Source organism: Rhinoderma darwinii, chromosome 4 (assembly GCF_050947455.1).
Source record: "Rhinoderma darwinii isolate aRhiDar2 chromosome 4, aRhiDar2.hap1, whole genome shotgun sequence".
NCBI classification, from domain to species: Eukaryota; Metazoa; Chordata; class Amphibia; order Anura; family Rhinodermatidae; genus Rhinoderma; species Rhinoderma darwinii.
The window spans coordinates 296,939,758-296,963,905 of NC_134690.1; the positions used below are offsets into that span (position 1 = coordinate 296,939,758).

The following is a 24,148-nucleotide window of genomic DNA, read 5'->3' on the forward strand; positions in this document are numbered from 1 at the left end:
GAGTATTTTCCACAGATTTATTTTAATTTACGAAGAGAGGTTATCCTAGGAAACTTGTACAGAAACATAAGGATAGACTAGACAATTGTTTGGAATCCAATATTAAGGGTGTACAAGTTGAACGTATACCATTTATATCAACTTTTGGCAATTTGAGTGGTCGCATAGGTAATATTCTGCGAAAGAATTGGCCTATAGTGTCCAAGGGACATAATGAGATTGACACGTTGAGAATACCACCTATTATGTCATATCGGAGGACTAAGAATATCAGAGACACACTGGTTAAGTCAGACGTGGGTAGTAGAAAGAAAAATACACAATTGCTACTTTGCCCCCCCAAAAATGGTAATTTTCCCTGTCTGAATTGCTGCAATTGCAATAATATTGTGAAAGGGAATAGTTTTCAGCATCCACATACGGGGAGGGTCTTTAATATCAGACACAGATTTACGTGCAATTCAGATTTCGTTGTATATATGATTACATGTCCTTGTTCATTGATTTACATAGGAGAGACAACTATGCCTATTAAATTGAGAATTAATAAGCATAAAAGTACAATCAGAAAGAAAATGATGGAACTTCCATTACCAAGGCATTTTATTGAAAAGAATCCTCAGTTAAATCAATTGAGATTTAGGGTAATAGATTGTGTCCCGATACTCAGGAGGGGAGGGGATAGACAGAAGCTATTGAAAAAGAAAGAATTACGTTGGATCTTTGAGTTAGATTCCCTATACCCCAAAGGTTTGAATCTAGAATACAAGATAATTCCTGGACTCTGAAATCCCATTGCTGTTTTTAACATTTTTTTAATATTGTACACTTGATGGGTGATTTCTGACACATTGTGTAGCATCTATTTTTTTGCATCGTCTTGTATCCCTGAGGGTCTTGATATTTTTGGAATATTTCTTACAGATTTGAGCATGTTCGTGATGGAGGTTTATTCACCACACGCCAGCGGATTTATGATCAGAACGAAGATTATAGCGGTTCCTTTCATGTTGGCATCCATCTGTATTTTTTATGCAATATTTTTGAGTATAGTGGTTTTTTGATTGGGTGGGCTATGGTTGATGCTCTATCATCATTATATAAATCTCGTGTTCTGTGCGATATAGGTGTCCGACATGTTTCGTTGGACACATATTACGAGCATTCCCTAGATAGTCTTTTAATCACTTTGAGTGATTCGATTTATGTAGGCGAATTAACACTAAAGAGTATTTGATGACACTAACTTTTAGTGATTGATATCATGTAGTAATATGAACCTGATCCCTTCTTCTTCTGTCTGCCCTGTTCACATGTGACTTCACATCACGGAATGAAGGCTTTTTTATCATCATTATATAAATCTCGTGTTTTGTGCGGTATTATTGTCCAACATGATTTGTCGGACAGAAGTTACAAGCATTCCCTAGAAAGTTTTTGAATCACTTCGGTGATCCGATTTATGTAGGCGGTTTAACACTAAATAGTATTTGATGACATTAACTCCTAGGGATTGATATCATGTAGTAATATGAACCTGATCCCTTCTCCCTCCGTCTGCCCTGTTCACATGTGACTTATACAGAGTGAAGACGTTTTTAATTATTGAATTAATTTTGCCTCAAAATATACAGATATGGAGCTGCAATATGATGGATTCTTGTTATGACTGAGGATGTCTTATATTTAACTTCTAGTGATTGATATCATGAAGTAATATGAACCTGATCCCTTCTCCCTCCGTCTGCCCTGTTCACATGTGACTTATACAGAGTGAAGACGTTTTTAATTATTGAATTAATTTTGCCTCAAAATATACAGATATGGAGCTGCAATATGATGGATTCCTGTTATGACTGAGGATGTCTTACATTTATACATACTTTGATCACTATTTTGGATCGAACGCTGGTCTGTATTTTTTGCACAGCAGAGATGATTGATTGCTGAGCATGCACAGTAGAGCTCTGTGATCGTAGCTGGAACCTGGAGTGTGGTGAACTTTCCTCCTTCACTTTTCTATTGTAATAACAATGATTGATATATTATTGATGATGATGTATTAAAGATGTATTACACATTGTAGTTTTGCACGTTTTTGAAGATTATATAACTATTTGATGTATGTCATTAAGACTAATGTATGCTTCACCTGGGAGACCAGATTCACGATGTTCACTGGTTGGAATGGGCCATGTGATCATTTGTATTCACCCATTTATAACGATGTTTTTAGACATAATGTTAGGCTTGACAAAGACCCTTCACTCACTATGGGTCGAAACGTTGCTTGTCGTTTGTGGATGTCTTGACAATAAAACCACTTTGATGATTTGAAGACGTGTGCTGTTGTCCTACTACTTCTTTGGATATACATCGTGCTGGAGTTGGTTTGCCTGGCTTGACAGCGTGCACCGCACCATACTCGGGACTAGTGCTGCTTCAAAAATCTCCTTTTTGCTGACCATTTGGAGTCATACACTTCTCTCCATTCATGTACTCCGACATCATGATCTTGTGAGATCATGTTGTGCTGTCACTTGTATCTATGTGCTGTGCTGTAAGTCCCACACAAACGTTACCGAAGTATCGGGATTGTGAATAGACATCGCGTCTTCGCTGGAGGTGATGTCTTTTAACTCTCAAGGCACTTCAGTATGTGACCGCACATCATGATCTCGCAAGATCACGATGTCTGAGTACATGAATGGAGAGAAGTGTATGACGCTGATTGGTCAGCATCATAAACTTCTCTCCACAATGCCCACTTGGTCAAAAAGTTAAAACACGCCCAGTTGTCTATTATGACCTACTTTAGATTTATGCTAATGTTCTTAACTCGAATTGATAGTTTTTCAAAATAAAAACCACTTCTGTGATTTACATTACAGCGCCACATTAGGTAGGAGATGAGGCACTTATAATGTGTTGACAGAGCCTCTTGGAGCACATAGAGGATTTTGGGGCCTTCTTTTTATTCGAATATATTTTAGGCACCATGTCCGGTTTGAAGACGTCTTGTGGGGCCAAAACAGTGGAAAAGCTCCCAAAAAGACACCATTTGGCAAACTACACCGCTCAAGGAATTTTTTGAGGGGTATAGTGAGCATTTTGACCCCATAGTTTTGTTTTTTTAGCTGAATTTCATGAAATGATGCAGTGAAAATGTAAATTTATTTTCAATAAAACAAAGACATTTTAAATTTTTACAAGGCATAAAGGACAAAAAAAACACCCCAACATTTGAAAAACTTTCTCCTGATTACGGCAATGCCCCATATGTGGTAAACTGCTGCTTGGGCACACGGCAGGGCTCAGAAGGGAAGGAGTACCATTTGGCTTTTGGAGCTCAAGTTTTGCTGCGATGGTTTTCGGGTGCCATGTCGCATTTGCAAAGCCCCAGTGGGACCAAAACCGTGGGAAAACCCAAAAAGTGACCCCATTTGGGACTCTACACCCCTGAAGGAATTTATCTGGGGGTATAGTAAGCAGTTTGACGTCCGTATTTTGTTTTTTTGCAGAATTTGGTGCAATTAGGCCATGAAATTAAAAAGCTTTTACCATTTTTCTGATAAAATGTGCACATTTTCAATTTTTACAAGGAATAAAGGAGAAAAAGCACCCCAACATTTGAAAAGCAATTTCTCCCGATTACGGCAATACCCCAGAAGTGGTCATAAATTTTGGCTTGGACACCCTGCAGGAGTTCAGAAAAGGAGCGCCATTTACAGCTCAAATTTAGATGGCTTTCGGGTACCATGTCACATTTCAAAAGCCCCTGCAGGGCCAAAACATTAGGAACCCTCCAAAAGTGACCCCATTTGGGAAACTACACACCTTAAGGAATCTATCTAGGGGTATCTTTCTACGTGAGCATTTAGACCCCACAGGTCTTCTGCAGAATGAATTGGATTTAGGCCATAAAAATTATCAAAAATTTTTTTCCACTAAAGTTTATTTTTTTTTTTTATTTTCTTGAGGGATAAATGAGAAAAAGCTGCCCAACATTTGTAAAGAAATTTTCTCATGGATAAGGCAATACCCCATATGTGGTAATAAACTGCTATTTGGACGCATGGCAAGGCTCTAAAGGGAAGGAGCGCAATTTGGTTTTTGGAGTGGAGATTTTACAATATTCGTTTTGACACCGATGTATCAGTACAGTGGAAATCCCCCAAAAATTAATCCATTTTGGAAACTACATCCCTGAAGAAATTCATCTAGAGGTATTGTGAGCATTTTGACCCCGCAATTGTTATGCAGAAATTAGTGCACAGTGGATGCAAATAAAAAATGGAAATTTTTCCACGGATATGCCATTTCAGTGACCAATATGTTGTCCCCAGCTTGTGCCACTGGAGACACACCCCATACATTATTAAGCGGGTTCTCCAGAATACAGTAATACCCCTTATGTGGTCATAAACTACTGTTTGGGCACACTGAAGTCAGAAGGCCCGCTGTTTTGACTTTGCTTGGTAGTAGTTTTGTTTGGGGTTTTACTGGTATTTCAGCTTATAATGTGGGTGCGTATGTAAGCTGGGCGGAGTGCATCAGGGTATATGTAAGATGAGCGGAGTGCATCAGGGTATATGTAAGCTGGGTGGTATAGTGAGAAACTTTTGCCTATACAGCCCCTTTCCCCGCTCTACCACTCGTTCTCTACATGATCGGTTTTCTTTCCTGAATTCCCCCCTTTGTGCAAGGTGAAAATTTCATACAAAAACCCTCAGGACCTTTACTTGCGTACAATACGAACAGTGTCTTGTACATTTATCCTGCTGCCTTTCAACTTTTTAACCCCTTCCCCCTGCTGGCATTCTGGGCCCTAATGTCCAAGCCATTTTTTAGATTTTTCCATTGTCACATTCGAAGAGCTGTAACTTTTTTATTTTTGCGTCGGCATAGCTGTATAAGGTCTTGTTTTTTGCGGGACGACTTGCAGTTTTTATTGGTACCATTTGAGAGTAGATGCGACTTTTTGATCACTTTCTATCACATTTTTTTTAAGTCAGGATTAACAGAAAACAGCAATTTTTCCATTGTTTTTTATTTTATTTTTTACGACGTTCACCGTGCGGGTTAAATAATGTAACAGCTTTATAGTCGGGGTCGTTACGGACGCGGCGATACCAAATATGTGTAACTTTTTTGCTTTATTGTAGTTTTTTTTAATAGTAAAGCATTTTGTAAGGGGAAAAGCTGGGTTTTTCATTTATTTTTTTTTCACTTTTTTTTTTAATTAACTTTATTAAACTTTTTTTACTTTTTTACTAGTCCCACTAGGGGACTTCCCTATCCTCCGATCGCTATTATAATACACTGCAATACTTTTGTATTGCAGTGTATTACTGCCTGTCCGTTTAAAACGGACAGGCATCTGCTAGGTCATGCCTGCGGCATGATCTAGCAGGCATTCGCTGCAGGCAGACCTGGGGGTCTTTATTAGACCCCCGGCTGCCATAGAAGACACAGACACTCGGCGATTTTATCGCCGGGTGTCAGTGAGATGAGAGGGAGCTCCCTCCCTCTCTGCAAAACCATTCAGATGCGGTGCTCGCTATTGTGCACCGCATCTGAAGGGTTAAACGGGTGAGATCGATACTAATATCGATCTCACCCGGCAGAGCAGGGACGCCCCCAGCCCTCAGCTGCTTCTGGCAGCTAAGAGCAGGGAGATTTCACGGCTCCCTGCTCTGTTTACTTTATTCTAATGCAGCGACGTAGTTTGGCGGCGCTCTAGAATAAAGCCCACTAATGACCGCCGTAAAAAGACGTATCGGCGGTCATTAAGGGGTTAAAGGCTTTCTTCACATCTGCGTCAGGGCTCCTTTCATTGGTTCCATCGGTGCTTTCCGCCAGGGGAACTAATAAACGGAACCCTGACTGAAACAAATGTAAAACCTAGGTTTCCGTTTGCATCACCATTGATTTCAATGGTAACTGATCCGGTGAAAATGGTTTGTTTTGACGGAATTAATAGCGCAGTCAACTACGGTATTGACTCCATCAAAATGACGGAACCCTTAAACAACGGTGACAAACCATTTGCATCGGATCCGTCACCATTGAAATCTATGGTGATGCAAACGGAAACCTATGGTTTCAGTTAGGGTTCTGTTCATGGGTTCCCCTGACAAAAAGCTCCGACGGGAACCCATGAACGGAGCCCTGACGCAGATCCGAATGAAGCCTAAGTACTACATTCAACAGAAGAGGGGTGAGCTATTTTTTTTAAAATATTTTTTTCTGTACTCAAGAATGAATCGCGTAAGTATTGATGTGTTTATTAGAGCCCCGTGATTGTCCACTATATCAATTTCACCTTTTCCAAGGCTTTTCACAGGGTGTTTTTAGCGGATTTGCTTAGTGTATCTAATTTTTTATTTTTTTTCCCCAAGGTGGAACCTTAAGAATATATGCTGACAGCCTAAAACCCAATATCCCTTATAAAACCATCCTGTTGTCTACAAATGATACCACAGATTTTGCCGTTATTGAAGCTTTGGAAAAGTATGGGATGGAGAAGGAAAATCCCAGGGAGTTCTGCATTGCCATGGTGAGAAGAACCTACATTTTGTACACACCTAAAAGCAAAATCTAAACCTTTGTGCAATTATTAAAAGAAACCCCCACCAAACAAAAACAACATATTATTGGATTTTTATCAACTTTTTAATTTACCTTTGTTTGTTTCGTTTACGCTACGTGGGAACCCGGCCTTAAACGCTGCGTAACTTCTGCAGCTGAATTCTGTGCGGAAATTCCTCAGCACTTACAATAGCAGCAAAGTGGATGAGATTAAGAAAATCTCATGCCCACACTGCCTGAAAAAAACGCAGCGTAAATGTTAAGAAATTGAGCTGCGGTGTGGAATTTAAATCCGCAGCATGCTGCGTTTTTGTTTTCTGTTGCGGGTTTTCCCCATTGAATTCAATGGGAATGCAAAACCTGCAAAAAAGCCAAGTGTTGAGAGATTTTCTGCGGAATCTCAGGAGTTGCGCAACAAAAATTGCGACTCCGGGAAAGAAAAAAATACTTACCCAGAACGCTGTCCTTCCTGCAGTCCGGCCTCCTGGGGTGACTTTTCATTCCATGTGACCGCTGCAACAAATCCCATGTTTGGGACCACTGCAGCGTCTCATGGCTTCAACGTCATACAGGGAGTCCAGACTACGCGCAGTGAAGAGGGAGGGGGTAAGTATGAAAGTTTTTATATTTTTTCTCCGCTGCTTTCCGCAGCGGATTTTCCGTTCAGAAACTGCACCATAATATGGTGCGTTTTTTCGGACAGAAAGTGCTGTGGGTTCCAGGTCCGATACGCTGCGCAGTTTTTGCGCAGAGTATTTGACCCGTTGACCTGACTTGACTTTTTAAAGTTTTTACTTTTTCAGGTACATTTTATGTATGCTGTATAGATAAAAGCTGTATCTTGCTGTCAAAGCTGAATCGTCCAGTTAGAAATTAGATGTGATCAATAACAGTTGGCTCCTGCGTGTCAGAGACATGCAGGACCCGCCGTCACCAAAGCATTCAGTCCCGCTGACACATTAATAAATCCTTTTATGGGATTTTAAAAGTAAAAATGTGCGAAAAGGTTTATATAGCCTTTAAGTAACTTTGCATTCTAAGCATTGACAACCTTTTACATCTATCAAGACATACCCTACTCCCCCACTACAGTATTCAAATATTTGTTCTTCGGCAAAAAGAGTCAGTGAAACTTCCTGAAAAGCATGATTGCGTAACATCTGTGCCAAAATGCCTGCATTTAATTTTATGGATGAAAATACCAGGGAAGGAGGCAGAGCACTTGGAGTGCAGGTCATCCTCTTACCGGGCGCTTTGTTGACACAAATCCCGGCCCAATTATGTCATGTGACCCGACTGTGCCCGGCCGATTCCTACAGCGTCTACTGTGTGGACCGGAAGTCTTTCACACTGCATTCTTATCAGATGCTCAATGTGAAAGACTCCCGGTCCACACAGCAGATGCTGTAGGAATTGGCTGGTCACAATGCGGTCACGTGACATAATTGCGGCTGGGATAGTACGGCAACAAAGTTCCTAGTAAGAAGATGACCTGCCCTACTTTTACCGGGTATACTTTACAAACTGGGACGGCAATAAAAAAAAAAACGACTCACTGGCGTGTTTCTTACTTTTTTTCAAAGTTAAAAAATATATAATTAAAAAAAAATGTAAAGCTTTAATCATTAAAGTAATGTTAAATAAAAAAAACTCAAACTTTTTAAGCTAAAAACCACCTAGTACATAAAATAATATACACAACTTTGGTACTACTGCAACGCTATTAAAGTGCACAACAAATTTATAGTGTCATTTATGATTGGGGGATGCAGTAAAAGAAAAGAGAAACTGTTTTTTTTTGTTTTTTTTTTCCTCTGCATTTTTGTAAAAAAAACATTTTATATAGATTAAACTATATTGTAAATGTACCAAAAAAAAAAGGCACCTTCATGAAGTACCACTCGTCCCGCAAAATAAGTCGTATACAGTTATGTCGAGTAAAAAAATCCGTTCTGAACGCCGGGATGCAAAAGAAGGAAATAGAAACATTATTCTAAAATATTGATTTTGGTATTGAGAATCACAATATTACACGCAGTATCGAAGTCCAAATTCTGGTGTCGTGACAGTCGCAGTCCCTACATTTCTGACTCAATGTGGACTTTGCCCTATGCTTTGTAATGTTAGATGCAAGTATCTCTCAATAATAGAATTTCATTCGGGATTCCCAGTAAAAACATTTTTATCGCTGAAAAGCCAGCATTAGCCCTTACATGCAGCTTTTTAGTTATTGAGAGATACTTGCAGCAAACATTGCACAGCATAAGGCGAAGTTCACATGGAGTCAGAGAAATGTAGGGTTATTGTAATACACGAGAAAATGGCGACTGCACTCTGCGAACACCAATGCCACCTAAACACTATATATAAATAAATATGCATTACTGCTGAATCTACTTACAATAGTGAGGTTCTTAGTGCACAATTTGATCGACTTGTGAGAGCCTACCTGCCACAGCAAGGTGACCTCACTTATAAGGTCCCTACGCTGCACATACACCTCTGTTCTGGGACTAAGCATGCAGAATATGCTCCGGGAAGGTAGGAACCAGCATTAACTAATTAAAATAACTGTAGGGCAGAATTAAAGAAGTTCAAGCTCAAAAATGGAGGCAGTCACTACCCCCACATATATACAATACACAAGAAAGTTTAATCCGCACATTCCAGCAAAATGACAAAAATGTCCTTTCTTAGCCCCGATCTGGAACACACTGCACTTTTTTCGGGATCTTCCCTTCTTTGCAACTTGTGGAACTATGCCGGGAAAGCGTTGCCCTGGTACAATACGGGTGCCCTCTCTTCCAGCAGATGTGCTTGAAAACTAGGAAGGGGAGGGCCCAAGCACAAGTGCCTTGATCATCTCTTGAAACTTAAGGAATGAACCTCTCTGGCCTGCACGTTTGGAATAGCTTGTAAGGGTATGTTCACACGGCAACGCCAAATACGACTGAAATTACGGAACTGGCTTCAGGAGAAAACCGCTCCTGAATTTCAGACGTTTTTACAAGTGCACACGTTTTTCGCAGCGTCTTTTACGGACGTAATTAGAGTAATGGTTTTCATTGGAGTCGATGAAAAACAGCTCCAATTACGTCCCAAGAAGTATCGTGCACTTCTTTGACGCGGCCGTAATTTTACGCGCAGTCTTTTGACAGCGACAAGTAAAATGACAGCTCGTCTGCACAGAACATCGTAAGACCCATTGCAAGCAATGGGCAGATGTTTGCCGACGTATTGGAGCCGTCTTTTCCGGCGTAATTTGAGGCGTAAAACGCCTCCGTTACGTCTAAAAAGAGGTCGTGTGCACATACTCTTAGCGTTCTACATTGCCACCTTGTTTTATGCATGGCACTATACTGCTTCAGCACTTGATCTGAGAGATCAACTCCTCACATGTTATAGCGCATGATGCAAACTGGCTTGTGGTCATTGTAGTGCCACCTCATATAGGGACAGGGGTGCGGCCATTACCGTGTATCGTGGTCAAGAGACTGACATCCCTCTTGTCCTTCTACTTGACTGACCTGTTCTCCCGACATATTGACCTGCTCTCACCCCTAGTGACACGTTGGCCAAGCAAGTGTTTTAGGGAGGCCTCTAGTTTTTGCGCACGTCGCCACATGCTGCAGTGGTCCACTTTCTGGTAGAGGGGCACTTAACGTCTACACCAGCATCCCACTATTTATCCAAAGATTGTAACCCTTTTCCAGCAGTGGGTGCATTAAATTCCACACTATTTTTCCACGAACTCCCAGGATGGTGAGAGATTCTGGTGGTTCAACACTGGAGTTCTTTCCTTCATAAACCCGAAACCTGTAGGTATACCCTCAGCTACTCTCCTACAGTTTCTACTATTTTATCCCATACCTTGCCCCCTTACTGGGAAGGTATTGGTGGAATTTTGACCTCCCCTTAAAGAGGCTCTGTCACCACATTATAAGTGTCCTATCTTCTACATAAGGAGATGGGCGCTATAATGTAGGTAACAGCAGTGCTTTTTATTTAGAAAAACAATCTATTTTTACCACGTTAGGAGCGATTTTAGCTTTATGCTAATTAGTTTCTTAACCCCTTAATGTCTAAGCTTGTTTTGGCCTTCAGGACAAAGCCGATTTTTGCAAATCTGACGTGTTACTTTATGTGGTAATAACTCCAGAATGCTTTTGCATATCCAAGCGATTCTGAGATTGTTTTCTCGTGACATGTTGTACTTTATGATACTGAAAAAATTTGGTCGTTAAATTCAATATTTATTTGTAAAAAAACACCAAAATTTAGAGAAAATTTGCAAAAATCTGCATTTTTCTAAATTGTAATGTATCTGCTTGTAAAACAGATCGTAATACCACACAAAAGATTTACTAGTTAACATTTCCTATATGTCTACTTTGTTTGCATCATTTTTTGCACATTATTTTATTTTTCTAGGACGTTACAAGACTTAGAACTTTAGCTTCAATTTCTTGCATTTTCTAGAAAATTTCAAAAGGATATTTTTTCAGTAAAAACTGCACACCTCAAAGTATTCAAAACAGCATTCAGAAATTATTTTAACCCTTTAGGCATTTCACAGGAAATAAAGCAAAGTAGTGTTTTTTTTTTTTTTACGAAATTCATTTGTAATACAGTTTTTTTCTGTACCACAGATGGTTTTACCAAAGAAACGCAGCTCAATACTTATTGCCCAGATACTGCAGTTTTTATAAATATCCCACATGTGGCCCTAGTGTGGTAATGGACTGAAACACCGGCCTCAGAAGCAAAGGAGCACCTAGTGGATTTTGGGGCCTTATTTTATTAGAATATATTTTAGGCACCATGTCCGGTTTGAAGAGGTCTTGTGGTGCCAAAACCGTGGAAACCCCCCAAAAATGACCCCATTTTTGAAACTACACCCCTCAAGGAATTTTTCAAGAGGTATAGTTAGCATTTTTAGCCCACAATTTTTTTGCTAGATTTATTGGAACTTGTCTGTGAAAATAAAAATCTACTTTTTTTCTGAAAAAACATACGTTTTTTTTAGTTTTTACAAGGAATAAAGGAGAAAAAGCACCCCAACATTTGTGTAAAGCAATGTCTCCTGATTACAGCAATACCACATATGTGGTAATAAACTGCTGTTTGTACACACGGCAGGGCTCAGAAGGGAACGAGGGCCATTTGGATTTTGGAGCACAGATTTAGCTGGAATGGTGCCATGTCGTGTTTGCAAAGCCCTGGAGGGACCATAACAGTGGAAACTCCCCAAAAGTGACCCCATTTTGGAAACTACACCCCTCAAGGAATTTTTCTAGTAGTATAGTTAGCATTTTGACCTTACACGGTTTTTGCTGAATTTATGGGAATTATGCAGTGAAATTGAAAATCTACATTTTTTTTTTCTAATAAAATGTCGTTTTAGCTCAGATTTTTCAATTTTCACAAAAGATAAAGGAGAAAAAGAACCCCAACATTTGTAAAGCAAACTCTTCTGAGTACGGCAATACCCCACATGTGGTAATAAACTGCAGTTTGGACCCACAGCAGGGCTCAGAAGGGAAGGAGCACCGTTTGGCTTTTGGAGCTCAAATTTTGCTTGATTGTTTTTCAGGTGCCATGTTTCATTTGCAAAGACCTTGAGAGGCCAAAACAGTGGAAACCCCACAAAAGTGACCCCATTTGGAAAACTACACCCCTCAAGGAATATATCTATGGGTATAGTGAGCATTTAGACCCCACAGGTCTTTTGCAGAATTTATTGAAATTAGGCTGTGAAAATGAAAATCTACATTTTGTTCCACTAAATTGAAGAATGTCTTCATTTTCACAAGGGATACTGGAGAAAAAGAACCCCAATATTTGAAAAGCAATTTCTCCCGATTACGGCAATACCCGACATGTGGTCCTAAACTGCTGTTTGGACACACTGCATGGCTCAGAAAGGCAGGAGCTCGATTTGTCATGCAGATTTTGCTGTATTGGTTTTTGGGCGCCATGTCGCATATGCAAAACCCCTGAGGTACCAGAGTACAGTGGAAGCCCCAAGAAGTGACCCCATTTTGGAAACTGCACCCCTCAAGGCATTTATCACTTGCCTGCACAAGACAGGGCTCAGAAGTGAAGAGCGCCATGCGCATTTAAGGTCTATTTTGTTTATTTTTCACAGCATCGGCCCACAATTGAAGGGCTCGGAACTCAAATAGTAAAACAAACACCCCAAGTAGTGACCCCCATATTGGAAACTAAAACTCCTTAGGGCATTTTAAGGGGTGTAGTGAGCATTTTGACCCCACAGGTGATTTTACATTAGAAATTAGTGCCCAGTGGATGATGCAAAGTAAAAATTGCAATTTTCCACTGATATGCCATTTTAGTGCACAATATGTTGTACCCAGTTTGTGGCACTGAAGACAAATACCTCATAAAACGTTAAGCGGGTTCTCCCGAGTATGGCAATGCCAGATCTGTTGACGTAAACTGCTGTTTGGGCACGCTGCAGGGCTCAGAAGGGAGGGAGCGCCATTTGGCTTTTGGAGCGCAGATTTTGCTTGGTAACTGTTCTGTTTGGGGTTTTGCTGGTATTTCAGTTTATTATGTGGTGGTATATGTAATCTGTTCGGAGAACATCAGGGCATAATAAGAGGGTATAATAATGCGGCAAATAAATAATCCGCAGATGTGTGGCCAGTGTCGCACTGATAAATGGTGCCCGATCTTATCCGCTTTTGGAACACACTGCACATTTTTCATCGCCATATTCTGAGAACCAGAACTTTTTTATTTTTTCACCACTGGAGCTGTGTGTGGGCTTATTTGTTGCGGGACAAGATGTCGTTTTCATTGGTACCATTTTGGGGTACGTGCGATTTTTTTTTTTTTTTTTTTTTTTTTTTTTAATCACTTTTTATTCCATTTTTTTGGCAAGCAGGGGGACCAAAAACCATCAATTCTGACAATTGTTTTTTGGTTGTTTTTTTTTACGGTGTTCACCATGGGCGATAAATTATATTTTACTTTATTATGCGGGTCGATATGATTACAGCGATACCATATGTATATAGGGTTTTTTGTTTTGCAGCGTTTGCACAAAAAAAAAAATTCCCTTTTTTTTTTTTTTTTTAAATTTTGTGTCACCATATTCTGAGAGCCATAACTTTTTTTTTATTTTTCCGTTGACAAGGCTGTGTAAGGACTTGTTTTTTCCAGGACGGGATGTAGTTTTTACTGGTACTATTTTGCGGTACGTGCGACTTTTTTATCATTTTTTTATTCTATACTTTAGAAGGGATGGTGACCAAAAAAATAGTGATTAGAGCATAGTTTATTAAAAAAATTTTGGCGGTGTTCACAGTATGGGAAAAATAACATTATAGTTTTATAGTTTGGGTCGTTACGGACGCGCTGATACCAAATATGTGTACTTTTTTAATGGTTTAATTTTTTTTCCCTATAATAAAAGACAAAGTTTTTAATTTTTTAACTTTGAACTTTTTTATAACATTTTTTTGTCCCACTAGTGGACTTGAAGACCTGCACCTGTCATCTTTATTCTAATACATTGCACTACCCACGTAGTGCAATGCATTAGAGCTGACAGCAAGCCTATTAGGCTCCGCCTCTGGGCGGGACCTAATAGGCTTCTGTACGTGGGAGACCAGGAAGCAATTGTTGGCCTCCGGTTCCCATAGTAACGATCAGCATCCGTGCGACTACATCGCAGCGATGCCGGTCACCTGGAAACACCTAAGATGCCGTGATCGCGGCATCTAAGGTGTTAATGGCAGGGACCGGAGCTAGCTCCGTTCCCTGCCGTTACAGCAGGATGTCAGCTGTAACAAACAGCTGACATCCATCGGCTGATGGCGCAGGGTCAGCTTCTGAGCCCACCGCCATCTTTCACCTGCGGCTGGAAACCTTTTAAGCCCCGCCTCCAGGCGGGGCTTAACAGGCCGCCGTACTTGGCAGACGGGGGCGCCATTGTTAGGCCTCCTGTTGCCAACAGCCGATTGGCTAGCGTGGCTACCCGGCTCTTTTAGCCGGGTAACCATGCTGCAATACTGTGATTGGTCAGTCTCTACTGACTGACCGATCGCTGGCGGCGCCGCGTCGCGATTGTTCCCCCGACGAGTCCCAGTGACTGTCGGCTATCTGACAGCCGATGTCACTGTTCTGTCACCATGTGTTTTGACATGGTGACGGAAAAGCACCATGACGTAACTGTACTTCATGGTGCGTTAATGCAGGGCAAACCATGATGTACAGTTGCGTCCATGGTTAATGCCCAAGTGGGCGTGTTTTTTTACTTTAGACCAAGTGGGCGTTGTACAGAGGAGTGTATGACGCTGACCAATCGGCGTCATGCACTTCTCTACATTCATTTAGTCAGCGCATAGTGACACTTCGTTATTCGCTATGTGCTGTCTTGTACTGACATAGTAACGTTACTGAAGTGTTTAGACAGTGAATAGACATTCATTCCAGACAGGACGGGACGTCTATTCACAATCCCGGCACTTCGTTAACGTTTCTGTGGTACTTACAGCAGAGCAAAGTGTAATCTCGCTGTAAGCTGTCCATTTACAGCGTGATCTCGTGAGATTACGCTTGCTCTGTACAAGATAGGGCACTTATAAAGTGGTGACCGTCTCTTTAAAATGTACAAGAGACTAGTCTATTGTAATGTTCTTTTCGGGTGTGTACGCTTGTTGCATTTTTGTGCAGAAATTATTGACCGGCCGGACTTTGATTAGGTGGTCATGTGGTGTTATCATGGGGCGGGCACTCTGCTTGATCACTAATGCAAAATTTTAATAATAATTTCAGTTCATGTATGGGCCATTGCCATGAGGTAAATTGGGGTGTTGTACATAACATCTGTACTCCAGTATGAGTGATTTTGTAGCTTCTTTACTAGCCAATATACAGCATAAGGCACCAACATTTTTGCATCTCCACTGCATCTACGGGTGTCCACCTAAAGGGTCTAGCATATGACGTGGGGTTCTGGGCAATAAATTGCTGGGCATAATTATTGGTATAGGCCACCACTAAATTCCCAAAATCCTCACTGAAAAAAACCCTAAGGGTATGTCCACACACTAAAGTAAAAATGGCTGTAAAATACGGAGCTGTGTGTGTGTGTATATTATATATATATATATATATATATATATATGTGTGTGTGTGTATATTTATGTATGTATGTGTGTGCATATGTGTATATATTCTATTTGTATGTGTGTGCATATGTGTATATATTCTATTTGTATGTGTGCATATGTGTATATATTATATATGTATATGTGTGCATATGTGTATATATTATGTATGTGTGTGCATATGTGTATATATTATATATGTATGTGTGTGCATATGTGTATATATTATATATGTATGTGTGTGCATATGTGTATATATTATATATGTATGTGTGTGCATATGTGTATATATTATATATGTATGTGTGTGCATATGTGTATATATTATATATGTATGTGTGTGCATATGTGTATATATTATATATGTATGTGTGTGCATATGTGTATATATTATATATGTATGTGTGTGCATATGTGTATATATTATATATGTGTATATATTATATTATATATGTATGTGTGTGCATATGTGTATATATTATATTATATATGTATGTGTGTGTATATATTATATATGTATATGTATGTGTGTGTATATATTATATATGTATGTGTGTGCATATGTGTATATATTATATTATATATGTATGTGTGTGCATATGTGTATATATTATATTATATATGTATGTGTGTGCATATGTGTATATATTATATATGTATGTGTGTGCATATGTGTATATATTATATTATATATGTATGTGTGTGCATATGTGTATATATTATATTATATATGTATGTGTGTGCATATGTGTACACAAACATGCATGATTTTCACGCGCTTCGCACGGACCTATGTTAGTCAATGGGGCCGTTCAGACAGTCAGTGATTTTTATGCAGCGTGTGTGCGCTGCGTAAAACTAACTACAGATCCTATATTTGTGCATTTCTCGCGCATCACGCACCCATTGAAGTCAATGGGTGCGTGAAAATCAAGCGCAGCACACGGAAGCACTTCCGTGTGATGCGCGTGATTCGCGCAACAGCAGTAAAAACTGTGACAACCACGTGCTTTTCTGTTTACAAACCTACAAACAGTGTCATAATGAAGGCGGCTGCGTGAAAATCACGCAGCCACACATCATACGCTGCTGACACGGAGCTGTTATGTAACTTTTGCGCGCACAGAACAGCTATATATATATATATATATATATATATATATATATATATATACATACATACATACATACATTGCACAAGACAGGCACCTGGCAGCTTTGTCCATGGAGCACATTTAAATGGGTATAAACAGTATAATAAAATATGGTATATAACTAGTGTTTTGTACAGCAGTTTTTCTTTTTTTTTTCGATGTATGAATCGAATACAAAATTTGTGGGTAAAAAAACACTTCAAATGTCCTTCGTAGGTTTTTCTTTCTCCCGTTGATTTCAATGGGAGGTTAGAGGCGGAAACTGCTCAAAGAAAGCGCATCCTGTTGTTGTTTTTTCCCGCGAGCAGCTTAACCCCTCAAGGACGCAGCCTAGTTTTGGCCTTAAGGCTCAGAGCCCATTTTTCAAATCTGACATATTTCACTTTATGTGGTAATAACGTCAGAATGCTTAAACCTACCCAAGCGATTCTGAGATTGTTTTCTCGTGACACATTGGGCTTCATGTTCGTGGTAAAATTTGGTCGATATATTCAGTGTTTATTGGTGAAAAATTGCAAAATGTAGAGAAAATTTTGAAAAAATTGCATTTTTCAGAATTTAAATGCATCTGCTTGTAAAACAGACGGTTATACCACCCAAAATAGTTACTAGTTCACATTTCCCATATGTCTACTTTAGATTGGCATCGTTTTTTGAACATTCTTTTATTTTTCTTGGACGTTACAAGGCTTAGAACATAAACAGCAATTTCTCATATTTTTAAGAAAATTTCAAAAGCCTTTTTTTTAAGGTACCTCTTGAGTTCTGAAGTGGCTTTGTGGGGCCTATGTATTAGAAACCCTGATAAAATACCCCATTTTAGAAACTAGACCCCTCAAAGTATTCAAAACAGCAGTTATAAAGTTTTTTAACCCTTCAGGCATTTCACAGGAATTAAAGCAAAGTGGAGGTGAAATTTGCAAATGTCATTTTTCTTGCTGAATTTCAATTTTATTCAATTTTTTTTGTGTAACACAGAAGGTTTTACCAGAGAAACACTACTAAATATGTATTGTCCAGATTCTGCAGTTTTTAGAAATGTCCTACATGTGGCCCTATGGCGCTCGTGGACTAAAACACAAGCCCTAGAAGCAAAGAAGCACCTAGTGCATTTTGAGTCCTCTTTTTTATTAGAATATATTTTAGGCAGCATGCCAGGTTTGAAGAGGTGTTGAGGTGCCAAAACAGTAGGAATCCCCCAATAGTGACCCCATTTTGGAAACTACACCCCTCAAGGAATTAATTTAGGGTTGTTGTTACCATTTTGATCGCACAGTTTTTTCACAGCACGTATTTGAATTGGGCTCTGAAATGAAAAAAATGTCATTTTTTCCAATAAAATGTCATTTGTGATCAAAATTTCTTATTTTCACAGGGAACAAAATACCCCATTTTGTTGCCCAATTTGTCCTTAGTGTGGCAATACCCCATTTGTGGTGATAAACTGCCGTTTGGGCCCATGGGAGGGCTCAGAAGGAAAGGAGCGCTATATGTTTGTTGGAGTCCAGATTTTGTTGGATTGGTTTTTGGGTGCCATGTCGCATTTGCAGAGCCTCAGAAGTATCAAAGCAATGGAAACCCACCAAAAGTGACCCCAATTTGGAAACTACACCCCTCAAGGAATTCATTTATGGGTAATGTGACCATTTAGACCCCATAGTTTTTTCACAGAACTTATTTGAATTGGGCTGGGAATGAAAACAAAATTATTTTTGTCAAATAATATGTAGTTTTGGCTGAAAATTTCTTATTTTCACAAGTAACAAAACACCCCATTCTGTTGCGCAATTTGTTCTGAGTGCCGCAATACCCCATTTGTTGTGATAAACTGCCGTTTGGGCCCATGGGAGGGCTCAGAAGGAAAGGACCACCATTTGGCCTACTCGGGATTTTCTAGTGCGAAGTCATGTATGCAGAAGCCCCTGAGGTACCAGTACAGTTGAAACCCGCAAGAAGTGACCCCGTTTTAAAAACTACACCCTTAAGGCATTCATCTAGAGGTGTAGTGAGCATTTTGACCGGAGACCTACACCCCATAAACTGTAATGTTGGTTCTCCCGGGTATGGCAATACCCTACATGTGGCTGTTATCAGCTGCCTGGACACACAGCAGGGCCCAGAGGGGAAAGACGAGGGGGGATAAGCTGTGCGGAGTGCATCAGGGTAAGTAAAATTGGGGTAAATTATAAACCAAGGGATGTATGATAAATTTTAAAACACTTTCATACAGAGCTCTGGTTATTCGGGACACGTGTCACATTGATATATTGTGTCCTCCCTTATCCCCCTCTTATAGCAGACTTTGCACCTCTTTTGACTTTTTCCCTTCTTGCCAGTTTGGGGAACTTCTCCTGGAAAGTGTTGCCCTGGTACGATGCGTGTGGCCCCACATCCAGAAGTACTGGGTGCCCCCCCTTCTTGGTCCCTAAAGATTAGGTTCTTGATAATCACCTCTTGAAATTCCAGGAAAGTTCCCGTCTGGCCTGCACATCGACGTAGCATGTACGCATTGTACAATGCCATCTGTATGATGTGCCCGGCCAGCTTCTTATACCACACCGCATAGCGCTGTAGGGCTTCAGGGCTTGATCTTACAAGTCCATCCCTCCCATGTACCTATTGTAGTCCAGGATGCAGTCTGGTTTGGGGGTGGCCTTTCCTTCATATATCCTAAACCTGTAGGTATACCCTGATGCACTCTCGCACAGCTCATACATCTTCACGCCATACCTTGCCCTCTTACCCGGCAGGTACTCGCGGAATTGAACCCTCCCTTTAAAATGTACCAGGGACTCATCAATAGAAATACACTTCTCGGGGGTGAATGCTTGGGAAAACCGGGCATTGGAACGGTCTAATAGGGGTCTCCGTTTATACAAACGGTCAAAACTGGGGTCATATCTGGGTGGGCACGGCTCATTATCAGTATAATGTAAGAAGCGAAGTATTGCCTCATTTATTTATTTTTTTAGGTTCCAGTTCAGTTCTGAAGTTGCTTTGAGGGGCCCATATATTAGAAACCCCTATCAAATACCCCATTTTAGAAACTAGACCCCTCAAAGTATTCACAACAGCATTTAGAAAGTTTATGAACCCTTTAGGTGTTTCACAAAAATTTAGAGCAAAGTAGAGGTGAAATTTACATTTTTTTTTTGTCAGAAAATCCTCTTTATACCATTTTTTTTATAACACAAAAGGATTTATCAGTGAAACGCAACTCAATACTTATTGCCCAGATTCTGCAGTTTTGAGAAATATCCCACATGTGGCCCTAGTGCGGTAATGGACTGAAGCACCGGCCTCCGAAGCAAAGGAGCACCTAGAGGATTTTGAGGCCTCTTTTTTTTAGGCACCATGTCCGGTTTGAAGAGGTCTTGTGGTGCCAAAACATTGGGAACCCCCCAAAAGTGACCCCAATTTGGAAACTAGACCCCTTGCGGAATCCATTGCAGTTTTCTTGGGGTGTATGCGGCATTTTGATCAGTTTTTATTCTATTTTAAGGTGGCGTGGTGACTAAAAAACAGCAATTGTACTATTGTTTTTTTTTTTACAGCGTTCACCGTGCGCTATAAATGACATATTCACTTTATTCTGCGGGGCGATACGATTACGGCGATACCCTATGTTTATAGTTTTTTTTATGTCTTATGGCGTTTGCACAATAAAATACGTTTTGTAAACAATCATTCACTTTTTGTGTTACCTTATTCTAAGAGCCATAACGTTTTTATTTTTCAATCAATCAAGCCGTGCGAGGACTTATTTTTTGCGTAACGAACTGTAGTTTCGATCAGTACCATTTTTAGGTACATGCGACTTTTTGATCTCTTTTTATTCCATTTTTTGGGAGGTGAAGTGACCAAACAATTGTGATTGTGGTACGGTTTATTATTATTTTATTTTACGGCGTTCACCGTGCGGGATAAATAATGAAATAATTTTGTAGTTCAGGCCGTTACGGACGCGGCGATACCAATTATGTATAGTTTATTTGTTTGTTTATATATTTTTATTAATAATAATAAAGGACTGATAAGGGAAAAGGGGGGATTTTTACTTTTATTACTTTTAAATCTTTTATTTTCTTATTTTTACACATCTTTTTTTAACTTTTTTTTAACTTTATTACTTTGTCCCACTAGGGGACTTGAGGGCAGGAGGCCCTGATCGCTATTCTAATACACTGCACTACATGCGTAGTGCAGTGTATTAGAACTGTCAGCTACTCACTGACAGCAAGCATAGTGGGTCCTGACGTTGTCAGGACCCACTAGGCTTCCGTCTATGGCATAGCCGGACGCCATTGTTTGGTGTCCGGTTGCCATAGTCACCATCGCCGTCCGCTATCGCGTAGCAGGCCGGCGATGGCAGCTTAACCCCTAAAAAGCCGCGATCTCTATAGAACGCGGCTTTTAAGGGGTTAATCAGCGGGGACACAGCGATCGGTCCCCGCTGTAGGAGCTGTGACAGCTGCTGAACAAGACAGCAGCGTCACAGCTCCTGTATGTGTCGGGAGGACGGCCGTTACTCCCGAGACGTACTATTACGGCATGGAGCGCGAACGATACAGCTGCCATGACGTAATAGTACGTCAAGGAGCGGGAAGGGGTTAAAGGGAGTCTGTCACCAGATGTCCGTATTGAACTTAACAGGCTATTATGGACTATACTAGGCTAACTTGATTCTGACGTGTATTATGTTTTTCGACAGAGTGCCTCCTTTGAAGAGAAAAAGCTTAAATTACACTTACGCAAATGAGCATTTTGGAGCAACGAGGGCGTTGCTCCAAAATGCTCTCTCTCGTCATTCCCCAGTTCAAACCCCTTCCTGCTTCCTTAGGGCTTATTCAGACGAACGTATGATACGTCCGCGCAACACGTGATTTTCACGCGCCTCGCACGGGCCTATGTTAGTCAATGGGGCCGTTTGGACTGTCCATGATTTTCACGCAGCGAATGTCCGCTGCGTAAAACTCACGACATGTCTTATATTTGTGCGTTGTTCGCGGAGCACGCACCCATTCCGTGTGCCGCGAGTGATGCGCGCTACAGTAGTCAAAACTATGAATGAAAACCGAAAACACCGCGTGCTTTTATGTTAACAAGCCTACAGACAGTGTCATAATGATGGCGGCTGCGCGAAAATCACACAGCCACACATCATATGCTGCTGACACACGGAGCTGTTATGGACATTTTGCGCGCACAAAAGCCGCATTTTTTACGCGCGCGCCTGGCCCCATAGTGTAGTGAGGGCGCGCGTCCCTGCATCCTAATCGGCGCATGCGCAGCAGTGCGGATTAGAGCGATGGTAAAGATTACAATGCGCATGCGTGGATTAGGACACAGTACAACCTTTTGAGTCACCACATTTTGAAGCGCCCTTGTTGTTCCAAAATGCTAATTTGCATAAATGTAATAAAAGCGTTTTCTCTTCAAAGAAGGCACTCAGTGGAAAGACCCAATACACATCTTAGTCAGGTTAGCCTAATTTATAATCGCCTGTAGTTCAATACGGACATCTTGTGATGGAGACCCTTTTAAAGCTGTCTGGAGAAAAAAAACTTCTCTTATAATTACATGGGGGCAATTTGGGGCGTTCCTTGGCGCTGATTCGAATGCAGGCTCCGCGTCAAAATCAACGCCAAAAAACGCACTAAGCTACGATGCACAAGGAGAATTTACCAATCTTTAAAGGGTAAATAAACTTTCAAAAAATTACTGACCTATCATCGTGACATGTCGGAAGGTTTTCTCAAAGCCGAGCAATTGGTGCTCACAGACATTTTATCAAACCTGTACACCAATTGTTTATCCCTAGTGGGACTAAAAAAATAAAAGAACGTTTTCTTAAGTAATTGCCATTTTTCTCAGATAAAGTCCTTTTTTTATTGGGGAAAAAATTGAAAATTTAAAAAATCTATAGCTGGCAATTGGAAAGCAAATGTGTTATGGCTCTCAAAATATTTCATCACAAAAACCTGATTTTAAAAAAAAGTCGTAAAACATACATTTGGTATTGCCATAATCTTACTGACCGACAGAATAAAGTTAAAGGGGTTTTCCCATGTCCTAAATGTCATATAGATGCGGGTCCCGCCTCTGGGACTTGCACCTATCTCCAGAACGGGGCCACCTAAACCCTGTTCAGTCGCTCTGCGTTGCGGCTGAATGAGTTGAATTCCGACCATGAAAAAGGTTATATGGCTGTGAGTTACGTAAACAGCGAAGCTCGCTGAGCGACGCCGTTTCCGTAAGTCCCTTAGAACTGAATGGTAGTTACGGAAACAGCATAGCTTGCTTGCTACGCTTCTTCTGTAACTGTCATTCACTACTAAGGGAGTTACGGAAACAGCGTAGGTCAGAGAGTTACACTGTTTACATAACTTTCCGACCATATAACCAGGAAGTGGCCGGGAATCAGCGAGATCAAACAAAGCTCGAACAGGTTTTAGGGGGCCCCGTTCTAGAGAAGTCTGTGACTAGAGACACACCCTCCACTTGTCACATGTCGAAACGTTGCCATTTTTTACTGGATGTTTGACCAACAAACGAATCTAATTAAAACTTGGGAGACGTGTGCTGCTGGTCACCATGCTTTTTCTGAGGATTACATTACGTCAGACTGGGTTTGTCTGACTTTACAGCGTGACACCGCTCCTGATATCGGGATTTGTGCTGCTTCAAATGCTTTTTTTTTTTTTTTGGGATATGTCATCAATGTCTCTCATGGGAAAACCCCTTTAACTCGTCTGTTATATGCAACGGTCCATGCTGCATTAAAAAAATAAATGGCAGAAATTGCGTCTTTTTAAAAAATATATATATATAATTTTAGCACAAAAAAAGGAATAAAGCGTTCAAAAGGTTGCATGTACCGCAAAATGGTACCACTAAAAATATAAATTATCCTACAAAAGTCAGCCCTCAGGCCACTACATCTAAATACATATGAAACATGCCGATGTGCTGACTAGAAGGGAACAAGTCTCCGGTTTAAAGAGGTGTTTATCAAGGGCCTAATATTTGGGAACTGGGAAGGGGAGAGACTGAGGATGTCTGTTGGAAGTGGGCATGCCCATATTGTACTAGGACAATACTTTGCACCTTTGCAATTTGGGGAATTTCGTTGGTATTTCGAGCGTTACCAAAGGTGGATTAGAATGAACTTTATACACTGGCATTCGACACTGGCCTTTGCGGAAAGGATTTCTATAAAGCGTACCACATCTCTATGGATAATTTATTTACCACCTTATTAGC

The 24,148-nt window shown here is 40.5% G+C and overlaps 1 protein-coding gene across 26 annotated transcripts in view; it reads left to right on the forward strand.

The window, feature by feature from the left end:
• AFDN (afadin, adherens junction formation factor) overlaps positions 1-24,148 on the forward strand; it is a 529,325-nt gene that overhangs the window by 114,891 nt on the left and 390,286 nt on the right. For all 26 annotated transcript variants that reach the window (XM_075862614.1, XM_075862630.1, XM_075862615.1 and 23 more), the window contains exon 6: positions 6,402-6,559. In XM_075862614.1, coding sequence (XP_075718729.1) covers positions 6,402-6,559 — 158 coding nt within the window. The remainder of the gene's footprint in view (positions 1-6,401; positions 6,560-24,148) is intronic.